The 23,823-nt window shown below is 37.4% G+C and overlaps 1 protein-coding gene across 1 annotated transcript in view; it reads right to left on the minus strand.

Moving 5' to 3' along the window:
* Nucleotides 1-1,758: 1,758 nt before the first annotated feature.
* The window catches only part of WDR72 (WD repeat domain 72), a 212,117-nt gene continuing 190,052 nt past the window's right edge, over nucleotides 1,759-23,823 (minus strand). The window contains exons 18-19 of the mRNA XM_088840294.1: nucleotides 9,811-9,915; nucleotides 1,759-4,611 (exon numbers count right to left, since the gene is read on the minus strand). Of these exons, the coding sequence (XP_088696420.1) occupies nucleotides 4,556-4,611; nucleotides 9,811-9,915 (161 nt within the window). The 3' untranslated portion in view covers nucleotides 1,759-4,555. The remainder of the gene's footprint in view (nucleotides 4,612-9,810; nucleotides 9,916-23,823) is intronic.

The raw sequence follows: 23,823 nt of genomic DNA on the forward strand, positions 1-23,823 counted from the left end.
CAGTCTATTTACCTGCAATATACTTTCTGGGATAAAAGTTATTTTTCCTAGACTTAATGAATAGAGTCTAAGACTGCTGCTGCTGCTGCTGCTGAGTCACTTCAGTCGTGTCCGACTCTGTGTGACCCCATAGACGGCAGCCCACCAGGCTCCCCCGTCCCTGGGATTCTCCAGGCAAGAACACTGGAGTGGGTTGCCATTTCCTTCTCCAATGTGTGAAAGTGAAAAGTGAAAGTGAAGTCGCTCAGTCATGTCTGACTCGTAGACTACAGCCTACCAGGCTCCAAGACAGCAAAAAATTCAGTATTCAAGATAAATGTATTTCAATGGAATATTTATAAAAATCAAAATAATGCAAAATGCTTGACACTGAAATCTTCAATAAAGTTGGGATCTGCAAAGGTCTGATGAGGGTGAGAGAGGTGAAAGAGAGGTGCCAGGACAGAGCTCACTATAGTCCCTGCCCTGCCAATGACATGAAATGACACATGCTGTCTTCAAGGGTCACAGTTGAATAAGAGTTTAGAGTGGCATGCTCTTACTGGAATATCTGTTAATTTCCAGTTTACAGTTTAACCATACATGCTATCTATAGGGTCTTTGTTGATGAAATCACAGTATGAAGTGGTCTGGGGACCACTGAACATGAAGCCATGTAATTTCATCAGAAAGAAATCTACTTAATAAAGTTTTAACTTGGCAACTTTTTTGAATTAATTCAAATTAACTTTGAATTAATTTTCACAATTAATTTTGAAAGTATTTTACATTGCTAACTAGGTACATGTTTGCAAAGCAATGACTTCTATATGAGATTAGATGCAACTGAGCGTTTTACATGTAAAAGGGCATTTTGTGGAGAAACAAAGGATATATAGTACTACATTTAAATAACTGTGTAATAAAAATGTATGCAATATAGAAATTTTAAAATTACATGAATGAGTCCAGTCTATGAAAATAAGACTTTAAAGTCAATTGGAATCAATATATTCTGAGCCTTCATTTAAAACATCTGGTATAAAACTTAAATTTTAAATGTTCAATTATTATAATGTGCCTTCTAAAGATTGAAGAGAAAGTATATCTTTTCTAAAATGTTCATATGAATAATTATAAAAGGCTTTTAAATACATAACACTGGAAGAAAATGTACAAGGAAGGAAGTAAAAATTACCTCAAATACTATCTTGAGATAGAATGTTAATACTTAGTTAAATATTCCCTAGCATTTTTCTAATAGTGAGATGTTCAAAGTAGCCTTAACTTAGTTTCTAAAATAGCAACAGAATATTTCAGCCCCGAGGCCACCATTCTGTTTATAATGCTATAAATTTTACCATATATTTGAACTGTTTTACAGTGTTCAGATTGCTTTCCATAAACCACCTCATAGAGTGCCTCTGGACGAGCCCTGTGAGGGAGTTCTCCACATGAATGGGGAAGCGAGGCTCTGAGATGCAGAGCAGGGACACGCTGCCTGGACACATGGCAGTGAAATCTTGACTCGTAAACCTAGATTCTTTCCTTATGCAGTATAGCCAGTGTGTAACTCCACAATGAATAACAGAACCCGGCTTGCAAATTTGAAAATATGAATTCCATGGAGGAAAATATATAACCATAAGCATCATCAAGATTATTGCCAAAAAAGAAACTCAGTGTAATTTTCAAATGATTTATTTATTACAGTAACAAGGAAGACTCTGAATACAAACAGGTTCTTTTGCTAATATAATTACGCATTGTTACCTAAGACTGGACATACAAAAGGATAAACACCTAGATAAGAGGCAGTCAGTTTTGAGTTTCTAGCTGTGGTACCCTATGAGTGTTCTATTTAATTGTGTGGCAATTTATTATTTCAAATTCTCTTTGCAACAGAAATTCCTAAAACATGTTGAACGTAAGTCAATATCATTATTTTTAAACAGATTAGTGGATCTGTATCAGAGATACACTTGCACATAGATATTAGGGAATGTTATTTAAGTGTCTATCTCTAAAATTCTCATTTTTAGGAATCGAAGTTTTTATATTTAATGGTTTTGTTTTCCAGAATTCATATAAATAAAAGGAAATTTTAATGAGTCATTTGATAGGAATTTTTAAATTTTAGCAACTATAAAATGTGATACCAACTAAATCTTAAAAATCTCTTCTAGTGATACCAGGGTTCTGCTACTTCTAATTTCCTATAGCTAGTGACATAATAAAACATTTATCAAGGATTCAATATTTATTTCTTTGGACCTGAAAAAATGCTTAATGTGGCAACTGTTTAAACTTATTATTATTCTTCTTTGAAAAAAGAATAATAGAACATAGCTATAAAAACAAAGAAGTTTATTTTTAATCAACATATTTAATGGTTACAACTATTAAAATTGCACTTTTGAGAAGATATATCTTTATTTGATATTACTATCATTAAAAATATTTTGGGGAGTACTCCTTGTAATGGCTTTCAGAACCAGTACACAGCATGCAAGAAACTGTGTTCTATTGCTTAGCTTACTACCTTCCTTTATTTTGAAATTTGTTCTAAGTGGCTTTTGACAATTCTCAGATGGTGAGGAAAGTACATACATATATATAATTTTTTCAAAGGATGATAGTTTTCCATCATTATTCATTTAACAATATGTTACTGAAATAAAACTCAAGAGTAATTCCAAGTAATATCATCTTTCAGGGCAAAAATAAACAAAACCCAACAACACATATTTTTAATCTATCTTTAAAAAGTCATAGTCACCTGATGTCTGCTGCTGCTACTGCTAAGTCTGCTGCTGCTGCTGCTAAGTCGCTTCAGTCATGTCCGACTCTGTGCGACCCCATAGACGGCAGCCCACCAGGCTCCCCCGTCCCTGGGATTCGCCAGGCAAGAACACTGGAGTGGGTTGCCATTTCCTTCTCCAGTGTCACCTGATGTCTAGTTATGGTATATTCACTTAGGTCAATAATTAATAGTAAGGTCCTTAAGGGCAGGTTCGGTTCAGTTCCGTCGCTCAGTCGTGTCCGACTCTTTGCTACCCCGTGGACTGTAGCCTAACCAGGCTTCTCCGTCCATGGGATTCTCCAGGCAAGAATACTGGAGTGGGTTACCATTTCCTTCTCCAGGGGATCTTCCCGACCCAAGGATCGAACCCGGGTCTCCCGCATTGGAGGTAGACGCTTTAACCTCTGAGCCACCAGGGTACCACACTATTTCAATTTTATAGTTCTATTCTTTAATCTCCCCCTATACCTTGCTCATGCGCCGAGTTGACTCACTGGGAAAGAGTGATGCTGGGAGGGATTGGGGGTGGGAGGAGACGGGGACGACAGAGAATGAGTTGGCTGGATGGCATCACCGACTTGATGGAAATGAGTTTGAGTGAACTCCGGGAGTTGGTGATGGACAGGGAGGCCTGGCGTGCTGTGATTCATGGGGTCGCAAAGAGTCGGACACGACTGAGTGACTGAACTGAACTGAACTGATACCTTGCTCTTTGCATCCTCCCTTGCACAGAATCTGATGCTGGTGCCCCAAAAAATGTTTGTTGAAGTGACTAGAATTTCCCTATTAGATAGATATATAAAGATATGTGTCATGTATTTAACATATTAATTCCATTTTTCCATGGATTAGTCAATATTTGTACTCATGTGCACACTAATAATCTTCTTTGTGATTTTCTATAAATTCAGGAATTCTACAATATAAATCACAGCAAATAGATCACTGAAGGCCTTAATAGATCAGCACTTTATGTCTGTTCCTGTTGATATTGCTTCGCATATTTTATTTTGAAAATTCCTGCTTCTTTCTGGGAATAGAAAGTCAAGCTTCTTTCTGGGAATAGAACTACAAGAGTTTATACTTAATAAGGATCAATTGTGATGTGCTATCAGTAGTTTCCCCTTCCCTAGTTCACATCTATATGGCAAACAAAATCAACCTTTAGCTAAAGACATTAGCCTCTATGTCATTAGAAGTCTAAATTAACTTGACTGCACAAGGTTGGTCTCTGTTATACTGTGTATCACTTATTTGGGCTAATTGATGACTAAATGGAATTGGCTACTTTGTTGACAACATTTCATGCTTAAAGATGAGATTTACTGTAGGATGATTGATTCAAATTAAAGCATCTACTAAAACATAAATGCCCTCCCCTAACAAAGCAAACAAATTTGGTAAAGTTTTAGAGTAAGTACATTTAAGCAACATTAAATTTAAAAGCATTATTTGTTATATTGTTTAAAAGCAAATGGGGTTATATAATTCAGGAATTGTAAACTGGAAGAAAAATCTAAAATGGTGTTAAATTTGTGTCTGTGGGCTGCTCTACTTGTTGGAATCACAAAATGATTTAGACAGTGATTTCCTAAAACTAGAGGAATTTGAATATTTTTGATCAGTAATGACTCTGAACAAAGTACCGGCAAATCTACCAAAAAGTAATAACTAGACAAATAATAACATAGCTTACATATACAGTGATAAACAAATGGTATGTCTGGGTTTTCTTAATTTGTCCAAATTCAATTCCTACGGATGAGGTTCCAATTAGCACAGCTTGCAGGAGCACACCTTTTCTATCCATAAATGGTGCTTTCGTTTACCTGGAAAGAAAACAGATTATCTTGGGTTATATGGTGAAATGCAGAAAGGGAAGGAGGAAAGAAGGGTAAAAGGAAGGGTGGAAGAAAGAGGAGGATAAAAGGATGCAGGAAATGAAGAAAAATATAAAGCAAGAAAGGGAAGAAGGAAAGAAGAAAGCAATTACTCATAATTTCTACATTTCTTTCTCTATACTAAATAAAATGTTAATATAATAAAGAAATTCTTATAAGCCAAACCTCAGGTAACTGTATTTAATTGCACATCTTATTAATATGTTTTTTAAATCACTGAGAAAGATCAGAAGTTGTCAATAAGATTAATTGAGTTTGAAATTAATAAATTTCCATAAATTTCAAGCAGTTGAATTGTTCTTGGAGAAGCTCACCATGGCAGTTTTAGGACAAAATGGTATAAATATCAGTTGAAATATGGTTTGAGCTATAGAATTCTTAAAGAGAATGTATTTCTCAGGCTGCAGGCTAAAAAAAATCACTTGATTAAATTAATTTGACTGATTAAAGCATTGTACCTCAGTTAACTACTTCTAAACACATTTATATTAATAATGTGACCAATGATAGTAACTCCCATTCCTACTGGCAAAAACTCAAAAAGCTGATTATTTACTTTAGTTAAAACAATATTCAATATTGTACTATATGTGTATTACATATATATGCCCAGAATTTTATATCTTTTAAAAATTATTAGATTAATGCTTTTTCCCTTTTGGTAAATTATTTAAAATATCGATGTTGTCAAACACAACTAGAAATAAAGCTTACATGTTTTTACTACTGAAATTGTTCTTACTTCTTCTAGAACATTTTTTTTAGCACTAGTCATAAGAAGTGTGTTCTTGATGGCTATGACTGATGGGCTGCTCACACATTCTACATTTTTTCTGCTTCATGCATCATCATCAGCCATCTCCAACACTCCACTCCTGAATCTGTCCTACTTTCTGTTACCTGATTTTTGCTGGTGATTCATGAGCCAGAATAGTATATATAAAAAAAAAGCTTCGCTTTTCACAATGTAGTATCCTCTACAAAACAGTAAGAAACCTAGTTTTATTCATCAGATTCATGCAAATATAATATTGATTAACAATGATGTATGTAGATCTACACACATAATGTGCTATATAAAAACCACTAAAATGTTCTGTTAATGGCAGAATGCATACTGATTATAAACTACTTCAGAATAACATAAAAATTCTTATATGAAAATGCATTCTTTTGTACTTCCAAACCCTCTTGTCACTATTATTTTCAGCTGAAGCTGTACATAAATGCACTATCCCTGGTGCACCAGTAAGTAAAATTCTTAGTTTTCCAAGCCAATAAGGTGATAAAAGCTCAAGGTTTCTCATTAACACTTGGATAAAATTTGTGAACGTCACACTAAATTTTTATCATCATGAGTACAAAGATAAGGGGCCAAGAACATTTTTTTAAATATTCTGGAGATCAGGGATTGGGCTATATACTATGCATTAAACAGTTAATAAGTTAGCCAACAAAATACTAAACTGAATTATATTTGTGATAACATCTTTCAGTTCTGAAGTGACCAGGCCTTAAAGAGCCAAAGAAAGAAAGCCTAATGGCCCTAAAAACACAAAAAAGGGAGCTGTAAGTTCACATGTTGTCTCAGTGCTTCTATTACTAGACATCAAAGTTATTCCCACAGGTTCCAGGAATGTATATATGCTGGTGAAGAAGCCAGTAGACTTCACAGAGTCTAAGCCAGAAACTTCAATCTGGGATTCACCTGTGAGTCAAAACTCTTTGCTAATGAATTATTCCAAAGAAAAGACACTGCTGAGGGAGACTTTAACCTATCAGACAAGACCTCCAGGTTCACTGGCAGGGTCAGAGTAACAAGAATGCTGTGGTCTAAAGCTGCTTTGCCCAACCTTAATGGACTGCAGGCACTCACCTGGGTATTCAACTTGAACCAATAAAGAGATCACAATGGCATGATGAATAAGGTAGAGCCCTCTAGAGGAGGTGAATGACCACTCCACCAAGCATCTAAATTGTGACCTATATGCATGCTCCAGCCCATTTACAAATGGGTCATCCCGGCTGGTGAAGCAGTGATGTCAACAAAAAAATAATCTACATACTGAGTTAAAACCCATTTTGTTCAAAGATAATTCACAAAGTCAATCTGTTTTATATAAATTCTAAAAATTTGTTTTTATTACTGGCATTTTTAAATGCTCTATCAACATTTTTAAAATTTCAACTTCATTTTTAAAAAAATTAGTTTTTCTGCACTGTAAGTTTCTTACTCCCTGCAGATGCAAACTAGTTGATTAGAGCAATATAAAGCTATGTTAAGTTTCAGTAAAATGATGTTTTAGAGGATTTGCCAAGAATAGACTTCACTTGGAGAGAACAATATATGATGCAATACTCTTGAACTGTGCTTGAGTAGAAAAATGATTTTGTTTTCACTTTCTGGATGCTGTTTGAACAACTGGCATATTCATTAAAAATGAGGTAATAAATATATTAGTTATTTAGAATTGCATAAATAAAGACATGTAAGGTCAATATCCATTAAAGGCAAAAGACTGATCACATCCAACTTTGTAACTAGGGGATTTGCATATATATGAAAGTTCTAAAAATAATTTTAAATAAGTGAAAATATTCCAGGTGAAAATGGTAAGAGTAGCTCATTCAGATTTAAATATGCTTCTTTCCATACAAGAAATAATGAATATAATAATGCAGTTATAAGCTTAGCTACTGAAGCACTTTTACTGTTTTGAGGACATCTTCTCAAACCTTACCACTTAAAGATCCCAAATTTTATTTTTTTCTTCTAACAAAGGTGGTTTCCAGAGCAACACCACCTATACATGGTAAATAGAGGTCACTAGACCACCAAAGTAATGTTTATACTTTTGGAGCTCTATATTTGAATGACTTGATATTTTGAAGTTGATTTTTGGACGGTGAGAAGTGGCCAGTCATATTTTCATGGTTCAAGGGAAGTTCCACCATGCCACCAATTTCACAAATCTTCTTTCATGTTCAGTTTTAAGAATTTTGTTTCTCAAATGCTCATACTTCAAGGAAATGTACTCTATCATCAAAATCTTTCTTACTAAACAAGCATCTCTGTCAGAAGTGTCTTAATTTCTTATCACAGAATTTTATCCACACAAGGAGCAATAAATAATTCATGCCACTGCCTCTTTGTTGTGTGTCCCTGAACTGCACAGAGCTGCAAGGCTGACAGCTGTGTCAGGACAAGCACCAAGGATCTGACATGACAAGTGACTAACAAGTTTCTTTCAGTTCATAGAGAAGGAAGACAATGGCCCAAAGTGCAGAAAGAAACCTTGAAACAAAATAAAACCGCTTCTTTCTTTTTACCTAAGTGTTTGCCATGAGCTTATTTCCACCCCACAAGCCCTGGTCATTTTATAGGACTGCCCAGCCCCCTTTATTCCTCACACTCGCTTGGCCATTTACGCCCGGCCACGGATCAATATGAGCAATTCTTGGAGAAATACGATGTCTCCATGACAACCAAGCCACAAATTCTCAGTGGAAGGCAGTGAGACCAGTAGTGAACTCTCCAGAGGTTTCTAGGCCTATAAGGCTAGATGTCTTAAAATGCAGGAATGGACAGAAGAAAAAGCCAGAGTAATTCATTCTTTATTACCAGTTTAATGATGTCCAATGTATAGAATGGTACTCACTTTTTAAGTTAAAATTCTTTATCAACACTTCTTTTTTCTAATTGATCTTTCTTTTTTGATATATCCTTTTGTTTATGCCAATCAGATAGACTGTGCTATATTTGAATATCACCACAATCACACTCATACTGAGGGATGACCGGAATTTATTCTACTTTTAAAACAGCATAAAGCTGATTTAAAAACAATGAACACTTCAGTAAAAACTTCACTCATGGATTTAATTGCCTGATAAGGTGATTGATAGCAAACTGTTGATTAACACAGTTTAAAAACCTAGTCAAAATCAGACAATTTTAGTCAGAACTAAAAGTAATTTAAAAATACTACCACTACTCTCTCTTTTCACGTGGAACACATCAATATGGCAGTGGGTGGGGCTGTTGTGCTGATGAAAAATTTCTGTCGTTGCTTAAGACGCCATTTCTCAGTCCCATGGATGCTGAGGCAGAAGTGTGGCTGAGAACAGACACACAGAAGCAGTTCGTCTTTTGAGGAATCTTGGTGTAGTGGAGGGGACTGAAATACAAGCCATTGCCACTGGGCCAACTGGGGTTCCAAGATGACTTAGGGGACCTGACATAGATTGCAGGCTGCACCTTTCACTGAAAATTAAATCTCAGTAGCTCTCCTCGGGGAAGGATCAGGGGACTGTTTGCAGCTGCCCCCTGTCAGCGAAGGCTACAAGATTTGGAAATCTCTTAACTAAGCTGACAGACCACAGAGAGGATGAATCAAAAATCTGATACATGGATCAGCACACAAAGATGCGAGAGGGTAGAGGGTACACAGCAGCCAGAGAAAACAGGAAAGAAAAACGTTCAGGGAAGGAAGATAGTTAACTCTTTTGCTCATGATAATAAGGCATCTTCTAGAATTTAATGGTCTTGTAGTGAGCCAGGAATTGTCTTTCAACTCTCATAAGTTCCCTCATAATTAATTTTTTGTTAAGACTAGGCAGGCTTCAAAACAAAACAGAAGGAAAAACTCATGCTTAAGTTTTCTTGGACATATCCTTCCAGTACATTTCTGTCTATTCTTTCTACAAAGAAAATACAATCAGTAACCTGGACAGAGGGTAAATTTTATTGAATGTTTTCTCTTTTCTCCCTAATTCTCCACTTCCTCTTGATCCCATTATTTGAAATATTTAAAATGTTGCTATTTCTCCAGTTTCCAACCTCTGCCTCTATTAACCAGTTTAGCCTAAAATTGATGATAATGAACTAATAGTGTCAGCTTCCCTTCTCAGTCATAAAGCCTTTGTACTTCCTGCAACTGAATTCTTGATGAAAGAGGAAAAGATAACAGCTCCACACTGTGACCCCTGGAGGTGACCATTAATTTGACAGTGCAGCTGCTAAAAGAAAACAGCATTACAATGTCCTCTCCCCCCAGCCCCTTCCAAGGACCCCAAAGCTGTGTCAAATTTATCATTTATACTTGACTATTTTTAAATGGCTTTCACCTGGACTCTCAGACTCTTCCAAGACACATCTGTCAGGCATGTCCTCAGTGTCTTGGAAGTTTGCCGAGTTTGAGTTGCTGTCATGCTTGACCGAACTGACTGGAGCTATTAAAAAAAGAGAGAGCAAAGAAAGAGAAAGAGGACGATGAGAAAGTAGTAATAAACACCATTAAACATTTCCTTTCATTTCCACAGATATTTCCAGGGACACATTACATAAACACAAATAATAAATTGAAATAAAATGTAGCCTCTAAGTATGTATTGGCAGACATGTAATAGTTGAAAAATCTGTAGATGAGACTTTATCTTAGAAGAAAAATAAGTCCATGGCATCAGCTTAAAAGCTACAAAGTAACAAAGTGATCCCTTCAAAACAGAAAGCATATTTTTAATGTATAAATCTAAAAGAGTACAGTCAATTAACAGCAACAGGACCAGGTCTGTCCTGGTGCAGTGGTTCTTTTTGTCACACAAATAGTGGATGAACACTTTTCATGCATTTTGGTTTTCTTTCATCAAATTAAAAATGATGGTTCCAAACACAAATAAGAAATACCTATAAAAATAAATTTTAAAAGATAGGATAAATTCATTGCTAACGATAATAAGGAGAGGTGGTCTTTTGAATGGTAGGTCTTCACACAACTACAATGAGATATTTTCTGAGTAGGAATTATGCACAGAAACAAAAGCAAAAATAGGAATATAAAATTTCCTATAAACACATTACAACTACTAGCTCTGTTAGAGAAGCAAAGGCTTAAGTTTCCACATTTTTCTATAAGTAACATATTTCCCTATTGTATTTGTTCAAGGAATCACTTAATCAGGAAAAGTAGATGTGGTCTTCATGAAGACACTCTGAATTACAAAACAAAGCAAGTCTTAAATAATATAAATTATGTCATACTTATCTAAAGTCAAACAGTATGGACTTTTGTCTATCACAGATTTCTTCCTGATAACGCACACAACAGATTATTTATGAGCCATAAATGTAATAGAAGAAATATATATTTATGGCATAATATGTTTATATATATATTTAGCATAGATATTTAATAAGAAATAATCTGTTGGCCCAGGGCAGTGGGCTGGCTGCTGTTTGTAAGCCTCCCTTAGGAGATGAGGGAGCAAATGCAGAGACTAGAGCTTGTGTTACTTCACACATTCAATAAGTGATGCAGAGGGCTGCCTGAGGGCCAAAGTAGCCTTAGGAGAGCTCACACCTCCCAGACTCCTGTCTTGTTTTCATGAACTGTGCATAGCAGTGGTGCTTATAACCTGAAACCCATATACACACATTTAAAGGAGACCAGTAACGTGATTCTGTTCTAAATATCCTCTCCAGTTTCACTCACCCTCTCAGAATACCAATAATGCCGCTTTGTTGTGTGGAAGGGCAAGCACAGAATTAAGAATTCACTTTTTATTTGGGAATAAAATATGAGAAAAACTATACAAAATTCTGATTTTGAATAAATGTGCACAACTTTTCATTTTGAGTTCTCTGAAAACAAACAAACATGGAAGTAGGTACCATGCCTGTTTTATTCACCTGTGTATGCCCTGGGCTATGGAAAGTATTCATAAGGATTTGTGTGATGAGTAAATAGATAAACAAATGAATGAAGCAGAGGTACCATACTGGATGTCCTCCTGATTCAAGAGTATATATGCTTTATCTTCAGCTTGATCTGTTCAGATTCTTGTTTACGCCCACTTGAGATGAAGGATGTATATTTACAAAGTGGTGTTGGGTTAGTCCATGACTTGGAAGGAGAGCTAAGTAGTATGTATGGCCTAAGTAGTTATTTTGGTGTCACTGCTTTTAATTTTCCTCAGTTTAGATCATACTTACAGTTTACTTTTGAATCCATAGATTTTTTGAAATGTTTAATTGGAATAATTAAATGCATCAAAGTTGCAGAATACTATTACATTGGTCAAAAATTTCTGGCCTACTTTCTTGATTTTTTTTATATTGATATACCTTATTAATTTTCTGAGATACTTCTGTTGGTATTTGTGATAGGGAATTAACCATACAACTGACAGGAAATGAAGCAGCATCTGTGTTTACTTGGGCAAACATATCATACTTGTCATCCCACACATTATTCTTTCATCTAAAACTTGCATCTATTCATTTCTCTAGTCATTTCTCCAAACGCTCTTCTAGATACATGGGCCTCAAAGAGCTGAAGACAGCACGGTATTAGAACAACAAAGTCCATGCCTACCACGAGATTTAGTGTCAATAAAGTAGTCCCAGGATGAACTGACATTCCAGATCTTTCAAGAAAACAGGAAAGTTAGATGTATCAGTAGTTTCAGCTGCATGAACTTTATTAAACTCACACTATAAGGTACCTTTGCAGGTATTTTTGTCTCCAGAAAGATTTTGGAGGGTGTTGTTTGTGTTGTGGGGGAGTAGAGTAGAGTAGTAGAGTAGAAAGGGTTGTTCATTAGATGTTTGGCTTAATTGCACTTTTGCTTCCAAATTTGAGAGATGGTACAAGATTTGCCTTTTAGTTTTTACTGGGTAGCTTATACAGTATCCGGTTAAATTCACTGTGGAAGAAATTCTTACATTCTGTCAATTGGGAACAATAGACATTGGAGAGGTTAATTACTGCCATTCCACTTTTTTTTTTTTTTGATAGGCCAGTGTTTGCAATTATTCTTTTGGGTGTTTCTTGTGATATGTGACATTTCATCATTTAACTCTGACATGATGTGTGGCCTAGGCTTCTCTAATGAATAATTTCAAAAATGATGAAATAAAAAAATATTGATCTGGTGACTATCAGGCGCAGGGTAGACTCTGTGCTAGATCATGTGAGGGGATGAAAAATGAGGCATTTCTAAGGTGCCCACATACAACTTGTGATATAGTTGAGTTATAATAGAAACTAACTAATAGGAGCATTAGAGACAATATTCCAAGAGTAACATAGTTTTTAAGGAATGTAGAGGTAATTCTCCTGCAATAGGGTGTGTTAGGAAGTGAAATTTGAATGAAATCTCATTGAGAAGTAATATGAGTAGCCCAAAAGGAGCTTGTTCTCTGCAAAATGGAACAGATGCGAACTCAAGCCTGCCCAAAGAAATATAGTAGCCTGGTGTCACAGATATATTTAACAGAGTATTGCTGCCTACTTTTGTATGTATTTTTAATGAATTCTCCTTATATGTTGCTTTGAGCTTTCCCTGAATTGCTGTTATGGCGAATTCCTCTCACCTGTAGAAGTTAGCTATAGACAGGTTTTTCTTTGCCGTAGATAGTCGATAATTTGATCTTTACGATGGTGGGCCCATTTATCACAGTAAGTTGTCCTTTCACTATACATATTGACTTTTACTTATCAATACTAAAGTCCATTTGTAGCTCATCACTAAAGTTCTTGGATATTTTCAGTAGTTTTTGAAGATGCATTTTAGAGCTTGGCAGAGAGGTACTTTTGACATCAATATAGTGCAAATGATTGCTAGGCTGATCCTTAACTTAAAATCAACTGTTTATTTCCTCTGTAATGCATTCTGAAATAGTCTACATTTGGGGGGTGAGAGGCAAAAAAGATAAACACTCCTTGACAGCTCTACCACTGAAAGATGTAAGGTGTTCCATTTACTCATCACACACCTCAAAATATTGACAACTACAAGGCTGGTGTTCTAAATATTTTTGTAGTACCTTTGGAAGCTAGATAGGGGAGAAAGTCCATGTACTTGGTAAAGATGCCTTTGACTATGGTGTCCTTAATTATTAGTATTAAAGAAATTCCTAAAGAATAAATGGTTCAACTGTAGACAATACAAAATAAGTAGTTTTTAAATTACACTTAAGAACATATAATGAAAAAGCACAGAAAATTTTATGACAAGGACTCTATAGAAGAATTTACTGAAACAAATATGGTGACAGGGTCAGCAGTGGTTATGCTCTTTTGAAAAATCAAAGTGTTAGTCGCTCAGTCATATACAACTCTTTTTGACTCCATAGATTGTAACTCCACTGTCCATGGATTCTCCAGGCAAGAATACTGGAGTGGGTAGCCATTTCCTTCTCCAAGGTATCTTCCCAACCCAGGGATCGAATCCACTTCTCCTGCATTGAAGGCAAATTCTTCACTGTCTGAGCCACTATGGTATGCTCCTTTACCTCTCTCTACTCTCTGTTTTGGTTTCAGTTAATGTGTAAAAATTTCTTCCTGCCTTTTCTCATCATTTTCAGAAATGCAAATATTCATTAAAATTTAAAGATGGCTAGGTCAAGGCAACAAACAACTTCAAGAAACATCCTCTCCATTCATAGTGAGAGAATGACCACTGGGAAAAATCTCCATCATCTCCACAAACAGTAGCTGATTCTTGCATGCTGGGCCAGTACTGTAGTATATACAGAGCCTTTGTTAAAAATCCATATCAATCACAGTGTGAATAAAATTTATAATGCAAATAATGTTTTCAATATGATGACTTATAAGTGATTGAAAAATAAATCCCGTCTGGCATATATATGGAGTTTGGGGAAGCACTGGAGATAGTGATAGGAAAATCATTAACAAAAAGATATAACAGTTTGAAATGCTGGCCAATGGAGTAGAATAAACCATTGTAGTAGCAGATAAATGGAGAAGGCAATGGCACCCCACTCCAGTATTCTTGCCTGGAAAATCCCATGGACGGAGGAGCCTGCTAGGCTACAGTCCATGGGGTCACTAAGAGTCGGACACGACTGAGCGACTTCACTTTCACTTTTCACTTTCATGCACTGGAGAAGGAAATGACAACCCACTGCAGTGTTCTTGCCTGGAGAATCCCAGGGACGGGGCAGCCTGGTGGGCTGCCGTCTATAGGGTCACACAGAGTCGGACATGACTGAAGTGAATTAGCAGCAGCAGCAGCAGCAGATAAAACTCAGACAAAAATCTTATTTGCATCTTATTCAAATGCATAAAAATAATGCGCAAGTTGCAGAGGTCAGGTAAGACTAAAACTCTGCTCAATTAGGAATGAGTAGTGGAAAAGAAGTCAAAGACCTGAGTTACAATCTACCAGCTCAATGTGGTGGCCAAGAATTGATCACTTCCTTTGTTGATAATTTAGATCTCTTCTCAATACTAAGGAATCACTGTGAATAAATTTTAAAAATCTTTCTGTAGGTTTAGAAGAAAGAAAAACTACAATAAGTTCAAGTAGAATTAAACAGTAGTGCAACCCTGACTGGTCACAAGAAAATTGCAACACATTTTAAATTAGAAGGAGGGATAATCAGTGAAAAGACTTTAAGTGATAACACTAAGGTTGAAAACAAAGAATATATCATTTGAACAGACCACAAATTTAGTTCACAGAGTGATTCTCTCTGGACAGATGTCTTATCAGAAAAACATATGTAGCTGAAGAGCTATGTACATATTACCCCTACTTAAAGAGTATCTACTGAGATAAACAAGTGATAGGATCTCCTGATTATATTTAAATAGCAATAGCTACATCCTGCACCAGACTTTAGGCTTACTTGTGTTCAGTGTAGACTGGAGACTGGGGAAAAAAAAAACAAAACATATACAAATGCTTAGAAATAAATAACATATCTAGTGCTGCTTTATAACTAAGAAATAACTGTTTTATGGACAAGTTCAGCAAGATGAGTTAAGATTAGACTTATGTGTTTTACTATCTTTCTGCAAGTATAATCTGACACAGGATATTATTTTCTGGGTGATATTTTCTAGTATGAATTGCTTTAATCATGAGATATTTTGGGATACATATAATACATAAACACAGAAGATCAAATTATTTACTCTCTAAGGGAAAAATTTTTTGTCTATAGCCAGTCTCTACAGTGAGGTGTAAAACTAGATGTCTAATTTGAGGGAAAATAAATGGGAATGAGAAAGTAGTATTAATTGGTTACTGCATCTTTTAAAACAATGTTTATTCCTCTAAGATATAAAAGTCTTCCAGTTATCCAGGAAGTTTGAGCAATAGGCTTCTTTGGTAAGACTATAAATAAGAAAAGTACATCTAGCCTACTGCAAGATACAAGGCAGATACTTGAACTATTTATGAAATTACTGAGTAAAACTGCTAACAAGAATTTCTAAGAATTAAAAAAGCAATAATTAATTTAACCTGTAGTTGAAGGGAAAACTCTTAAGGTCAGGCATTGGGTAAAATAAAATTCCTCATTTCTTTATTACCCAAATATAAGAAATTGGTAATGGACAGGGAAGCCTGGTGTGCTGCAGTCCATGGGGTCACAAGAGCTCGACACAACTGAGCCACTTAACTGAACTAAAATATAAAAGCAAAGATGAATACCAACAACTTCCTTATGGAGATGAACTTCTTAGTTCCCCAGGGTAGGGGTGGGGGGCATGTTGTACTGGCAAAAGCTTAATTAATAGGACCCAGAAAATATGTTTTTCATTCTACTTCTGTTCCTAACAGTATAACCTTGTTCTTGTCATTTCACTTACCTGGACTCTGGTGCTTTCACTAATAAAGTGAGAGAATTGGACTGAACAACTTCCTTGACATCTTCCTGTTCTGTGACCTGAATATTTTGCCAGTTAATCCAAGACCAACTGACCATTGAGTATATCACTGCACAGGATACAAAGAGTGTAAGTGGCTACTAGAGTTCAGTTCAGTTCAGTCACTCAGTCGTGTCCGACTGGCTTTTGAGGCCCTTTCTGAGTTAAAATTTCTATTTTCCTGTAAGTGATTTCATCTGACTGAGGGACAGAGGAAATCAGGGCAACTTGAGGGAGATGCTTGGATGATTGTAATGCCAGGGTGAGGGGGCCCTATTGAAAGATGATGAAGCCAGAACTGAGCCTGGTGGTGGTAGTGGTTTAGTTGCTAAGTTTTGTCCAGCTCTTGCAACCCCAGGGACTGTAGCCTGCCAGGTTCCTCCGCCCATGGGATTCTCCAGGCAAGAATACTGGAGTGGGTTGCCATTTCCTTCTCCAAGAACTGAGGCTGCAGTATGGCTATTCCTGAGAACAAACAAGGTGACACCTTGTCATAGAAGCATCCATCAGATGTTTGCCAATGGTGTAAAACAAATCTTTAAAACCAAACTTTAAAAAAATAAGTTATACCCCTCAAACAATTTGGCAAATATGAACTTCAGTACAAGATGAATCATCCTAAACTAAATTAATTGGATCCATGAAATCATTGCAAGAAGCAAAACTGCAGTGGAAAAACCCTGGTCTGGAAGTTAGGTCTGGACTGAGTTAGGCTGAAATGGCATTAGACTCCTCGGAAGACTTGGCTTCAGGACCCCAAACATGAAGAGGTTCTCAATAGTTGTTTGAATGGATATGGTTATAGAGATGTGGTGTTCTTGTGGAATAGTCTCCTCCTCTCAAATATCTTACAGGGGGAATCAATAGAACCCAGTTTTTTAAAATTCTTTTTTTATGTAAAACTGAAGCCCATGAAGTGATTTGTCTTAGTCAAACCTAGCATGAAAACCAGCTCTGATTAAATTATTTAAACTGTCAGCTGAAACAGACTGTAGAGACATTTGGATGCAGGATGGGGAAAGTATGAAAAAGGAAATGTGTAATTTTGGAAATAGAAAGGAAAGAACCAGGAAAAATGCAAACTTCTCTCCTATTTCTGTTGCATTTCCTCACACTTCAAGGCCATTCTCAGAGTTACCTATGAGAAGTTTGCCTGGAGTTCTTTATGTGTCCTTTAGAGTATCTTTTCTTGGCAAGGAGTGTTCCAAGGAGAAAAGCGGTGAGTAGATGAGTAAGCACTTTTTTCTTTTTTATCATCAAATCAAAATAATTTCTACAGCTTTGGTCCCTGGTCAATATTGAGTAAATTCAGAGTGGAAATAATCCAGGGACATATTACTTATTATTATTTTTGTATTTACCTATAATTTGGTAAAGTCTGACACTGTTTCCACTGTTTCTCCATATATTTCCCATGAAGTGATGGGACCAGATGCCATGATCTTCGTTTTCTGAATGTTGAGCTTCAAGCCAACCTTTCCACTCTCCTCTTTCACTTTCATCAAGAGGCCTTTGAGTTCCTCTTCACTTTCTGCCATAAGGGTGGTATCATCTGTATACCTGAGGTTATTGATATTTCTCCCAGCAATCTTGATTCCAGCTTGTGCTTCTTCCAGCTCAGCATTCCTCATGATGTACTCTGCATATAAGTTAAATAAGCAAGGTGACAATATACAACCTTGACGTACTCCTTTTCCTATTTGGAACCAGTCTGTTGTTCCATGTCCAGTTCTAACTGTTGTTTCCTGACCTGCATACAGGTTTCTCAAGAGGCAAGTCAGGTGGTCTGGTATTCCCATGGGGAAACAGTGGAAACAGTGTCAGACTTTATTTTTGGGGGCTCCAAAATCACTGCAGATGCTGATTGCAGCCAGGAAATTAAAAGACACTTACTCCTTGGAAGGAAAGTTATGACCAACTTAGATAGCATATTAAAAAGCAGAGACATTACTTTGCCAACCAAGGTCCATCTAGTCAAGGCTATGGTTTTACCCGTGGTCATGTATGGATGTGAGAGTTGGACTGTGAAGAAAGCTGATCACCGAAGAATTGATGCTTTTGAACTGTGGTGCTGGAGAAGACTCTTGAGAGTCCCTTGGACTGCAAGGAGATCCAACCAGTCCATTCTAAAGGAGATCAATCCTGGGTGTTCATTGGAAGGACTGATGCTAAAGCTGAAACTCCAATACTTTGGCCACCTCATGCGATGAGTTGGCTCACTGGAAAAAGAGTCTGATGCTAGGAGGGACTGGGGATGGGAGGAGACGGGGACGACAGAGAATGAGATGGCTGGATGGCATCACCGACTCGATGGACATGAGTTTGAGTGAACTCTGGGAGTTGGTGATGGACAGGGAGGCCTGGTGTGCTGTGATTCACGGGGTCGCAAAGAGTCGGACACGACTGAGCGACTGAACTGAACTGAACTGATAATTTGGTAAAGAAAATTTCTTAATGCCGGAAATCGGAAATAAACTGGTCAAATCAGCAAGCTCAATTTCAACTTTATACATTAAACCATAGAGATAACTATTGAAGACAAAGGGACTCAGTAACATTTTATTTGAAAGGACCCCTTCGTCACTGAAAGGATGTACAGGTGATGGAATAGCTCTAAGAAATTATAGAATTAACTTTTACACTATTCATGCAGTGTAGATTTTCTAAAAATCATTTGACTTTTTTTCACAAGGACAAAACCCTGTGCATTTTTACTGTTCAGAAATTTTACTGTTCAGAATTTCAAGAAATTGAAAGCAGGAATAGATTCCAAAGAAGAAAACAAATGGATTCCCTCCCATATATTGATAAATTGAAGGACAGTCGGTAAAGGGAGAATTCTAAGAGGAGTTTGTAGTATACTTCCCAGCTTGCATTTGAAAATTTAGAAGAAGGTCAGGAAAACAAGAGACCCTTCAATCAAAAGAGCCTCATGCTACCATTTGAGACTAGAGATGAACATGATTTATATATGAACTGAAGGATTCACAGCATAGGGCAATTTAAACCAGAACAAAGTCTACAGTTATCCATAAGGAAAAATACCAAAATATTTTTCTCTAAAATCAGTGGGAGAAGAAACTGTCAAATGGCACTACCACTGGAATTTGTAAGAGCAGCAACCTTTCCATAGGCTGAACCTAAAAAGACACCATCAGCATGGAGAAAACGATTGGCAGGCAGTCTCAAATTCCCAGCTGATGGCTGTCTCTGTCTCAAGGGAAAATGCTTTTCTCAGATGGTTAGTCAAGTGTCAGAGCTCTTTCATCTCCTAGGTAGGAAATGGAAAATAAGGAAATCAAATTATCTAGACTATGCCTTCATTTTCTGATTCTTTGTCAACATTAAGAAGGATGCAAGGAATAAAAGGTCTGAGTTACCATATTTTGTATCATTAGGCTTGGGTACTCTGAATGTGATTTATTTTTATTTGACTGACATCAAAATGGCATGTTAGTGTATGCACTAGAGAATTTATTGAAATTGAATTGAAGTCATGTATGGATGATAATAATGTGCTTTACCACTGTATTATAATATAATCAGTAGCAACCATTACTCTCCTCACACATCTACTCACAGCAGACATAGAAAATATAGGCAATCCATTGGCACTGACTGCCTCTTATGTCAGGCATATATAGTGCAGCCATGCATTTAAAAATATTAATTTTGCTGGGGGAAAAACAATGGAAAGTTGTCTTTTCAAATCCTCAGGCTGTGTCACTGCATAACACTCAGTATATGTACTAGTATCTCTAAAAGATGCTTATAATACAACAGAATACAAATATAACCTTGGTAAGTAGTAGAGTTTGGAGAAGGCAATGGCAACCCACTCCAGTACTCTTGCCTGGAAAATCCCATGGACGGAGGAGCCTGGTAGGCTGCAGTCCATGGGGTTGCGAAGAGTTGGACACGACTTCACTTTCACTTTTCACTTTCATGCATTGGAGAAGGAAATGGAAACCCATTCCAGTGTTCTTGCCTGGAGAATCCCAGGGATGGGGGAGCCTGGTGGGCTGCCGTCTATGGGGTCACACAGAGTCGGACACGACTGAAGAGACAGCAGCAGCAGCAGCAATTAGTAGAGAGTCTCATTTTGATATTAGACAAGCTATTGCCATCTATAAATAAAGGATAAAGGAAACACACCTAAAGAAGCAAAGTTTTAAGTAGAAAACATGCAGTGGATAAAGGGAAATCAGCAAATATAATCTAATGAGACTTTTGGAAAACTAGGTTCGATATAAAAGAGATGCTAAAATTACAGAACTAAGAAATAGGAAACAAAAGCTTCGAGACAAGCAGATATTTCTAGATAAGAAAGTATAAATGAGTGTCCTGATTAATGTAAAACACTTCTCTTAATAAGTTGTTGCAAATTATTTTGAAGAATATGTGGTAAAACCTCCAGAACTACAGGTGAAACTAAAGGTTCCCGAGTCGTAAAAATGTTAGGTTGATTAGATTAATTATAGATAACAATAGTAAGGCTGAATCAGTGGTAATACACGCTATATACATATTTCAGAATAAAATTCTGGAAAACATTAAAAATAAAAACATGATCCAAAATCTATGTAACAAGAACATGACTGAGCTATCACATAGTGTGACTGAGGACATTGTTGTTGTTATTTGGTCCCTCAGTTGCTCAGTCATGTCCAATTCTTTGGGACCCTATGGACTATAGCCAGCCAGGTTCCTCTGTCCGTGGGATTTCCCAGGCAAGAATACTGGAGTGGGTTGCTATTTCCTCCTCCAGGGGATCTTCGCAACCCAGGGATCAAACCTGTGCCTTCTGAATTGGCAGGTGGATTCTTTGTCACTGAGCCACCAAGGAAACCCCTAAGGACATTCAGTTTAGTTCAGTCGCTCAGTCATGTCCGACTCTTTGCGATCCCATGAATCACAGCACGCCAGGCCTCCCTGTCCATACCAACTCCCAGAGTTCACCCAAACTCATGTATATTGAGTCGGTGATGCCATCCAGCCATCTTATCCTCTGTCGACCCCTTCTCCTCCTGCCCCCAATCCCTCCCAGTACAAGGGTCTTTTCCAATGAGCCAACTCTTCACATGAGGTGGCCAAAGTACTGGAGTTTCAGCTTTAGCATCAGTCCTTCCAATGAACACCCAGGATTGATCTCCTTTAGGATGGACTGGTTGGACATCCTTGCAGTCCAAGGGACTCTCAAGAGTCTTCTCCAGCACCACAGTTCAATAGCATCAATTCTTCGGTGCTCTCACATCCATACATGACCACTGGAAAAACCATAGCCTTGACTAAACGGACTTTTGTTGACAAAGTAATATCTCTGCTTTTTAATATGCTATCTAGGTTGGTCATAACTTTCCTTTCAAGGGGTAAGCGTCTTTTAATTTCATGGCTGCAATCCGCATCTGCAGTGATTTTGGAGCCCAGAAAAATAAAGTCTGACACTGTCTCCACTGTTTCCCTATCTATTTCACATGAAGTGATGGGACCAGATGCCATGATCTTAGTTTTCTGAATGTTGAGCTTTAAGCCAACTTTTTCACTCTAAGGACATTAGGTCAAAATAAAAATGTAAATAGTTAGCTAACATAAACATGACATTTTAGGAAGGGGATGATCAACGTGATAAACTAACCACGAGAAAACCAACTAACAAACCCGGGGGGCTTCTGCACCTGGAACCCTGCATGTATCTCCAGTGACTCCAGTCATTATAGGACCCAGTGGAATTTAAGAGGCCAACCAAAGGTCCAGGAGCAAGTTGAGGGCAGGAGAATTTATATACTATCAAAATGTCTCAAGAAGAAATTAGGAAGACTGAGATTCCAGGAGGAGAAGCGAGTGACAGAGGATGAGATGGTTCGATGGCATCACCAACTCAAGGAACATGAGTTTGAGCACACTCCAGGAGATAGTGAAGGATAGGGAAGCCTGGCATGCTGCGGTCCATGGGGGTCAAAAAGAATCAGACATGACTTAGCAACTGAACAGCAACGACAAAGACTCCAGACAGGAAGTAAATCTGAAGAAGAAAGTGACCAATATTTGTAAAATTACCAAGAAACTCTATATATCTGCCACCACTGTTACTCACCTCTAGTTCCTCCAACTCTTCAAGAAGCTTATATTCCCACCCTACTCTCCATCACGCCTGTATTTTTATAGCCTGATAAGAAGTGTCTGTCCCTGCAGTAATTCTTTAAACTGAAACAAGTCATGTCCCTAAAGCCATGGTCTGGTCATGTAGCTTCTATGTAAAAACTCTGTAATCACCTCTATTCAGTCAGCAATGGGAAATTCTCGAGCCATGGATTGCAAGGCCTTTTAGGACACAGTCTCATCTCATGTTTAGAGGCTTCTCACTAGATTCTGCCTCCGCCTTAGACACTGATATTATACACTACAGCTGGACAGGGCTCATTGTCTCCAGGATGTGCCATTTATTTTCTACATTGGTGCTTTGTTTAGGTTCCCACCTTGAGATATTCTCTCTCACACCAATCTCTAGTTCTCTGCTTGCCCAAAACTCCCCCTTATTAAGAACTCAGCTCAAATTCTGTCTCTCATTTAGTCTTCAACAACCTGAAATTAACATCAGTTTTTCTTCCCTCTTCTGTGTTTCCTAGCATTTTATTGGCCTGTGTTAGTCTTCTTATCCCATTCTTTAGTTCTCTCGTCTGACTACCTCACTGGTCTACATTAATAGGGAAGCCAGCTGTTTCAGACGCATCCTGACATTTTGAGGCTGATGCCATCAGGGCAACTTTGCTTCCCCACAACAGAACCTCTGGTGCTGCAATCAGAAGACTGGCTAGAAGAACCATAGGGCCGACCTAGAGTGTCCACATCTGTAATTCTTAGGTTATCCCAGGCTGTTGGAAATTTATAATTAGTATGCTTTCCAGGTGGTTCTAGTGGTAAAAAACCCACCTGCCAATGCAGGAGGCATAAAGAGATGTAAGTTTGATCCCTAGGTCGGGAAGATCCCCTGGAAAAGGGAATGGCAACCCACTCCAGGTATTCCTGCCTGGAGAATCATATGGACAGAGGAGCCTGGCGGGTTACAGTCCATAGGGTCGCAAAGAATCTGACATGACTGAAGCAACTTAGCACACATGCACACGCTTGCTTCACAAATGTGATGAGTCTAATGATCATGGGATAGCTTACTTACGGACAGGAACGGCTAAGAAGTCTACTTTCTCAGCAGTGATGAGATTATGTAGATAATGGTGGGCCATGTTAAGCAAGATCTCTAGGCTACAGCATCATTTATACAACACTCACTTCCATTCCCTTCAAGGAACTTCATAAAATAAGAATCATACATTGCAAAATACTATACCTACCCGACAACAGAAAATTCACTGATTTCCACTTTCTTTTCCTTACCTCATAAATCATAAAATTAAATTTCCCCTAGGGACTTCATTTCTCTGAACTCAATGTACAGGCATAA

Source organism: Moschus berezovskii, chromosome 9 (assembly GCF_049115385.1).
Source record: "Moschus berezovskii isolate FMDL1 chromosome 9, NW_MosBer_1.0, whole genome shotgun sequence".
Lineage (NCBI taxonomy): Eukaryota > Metazoa > Chordata > Mammalia > Artiodactyla > Moschidae > Moschus > Moschus berezovskii.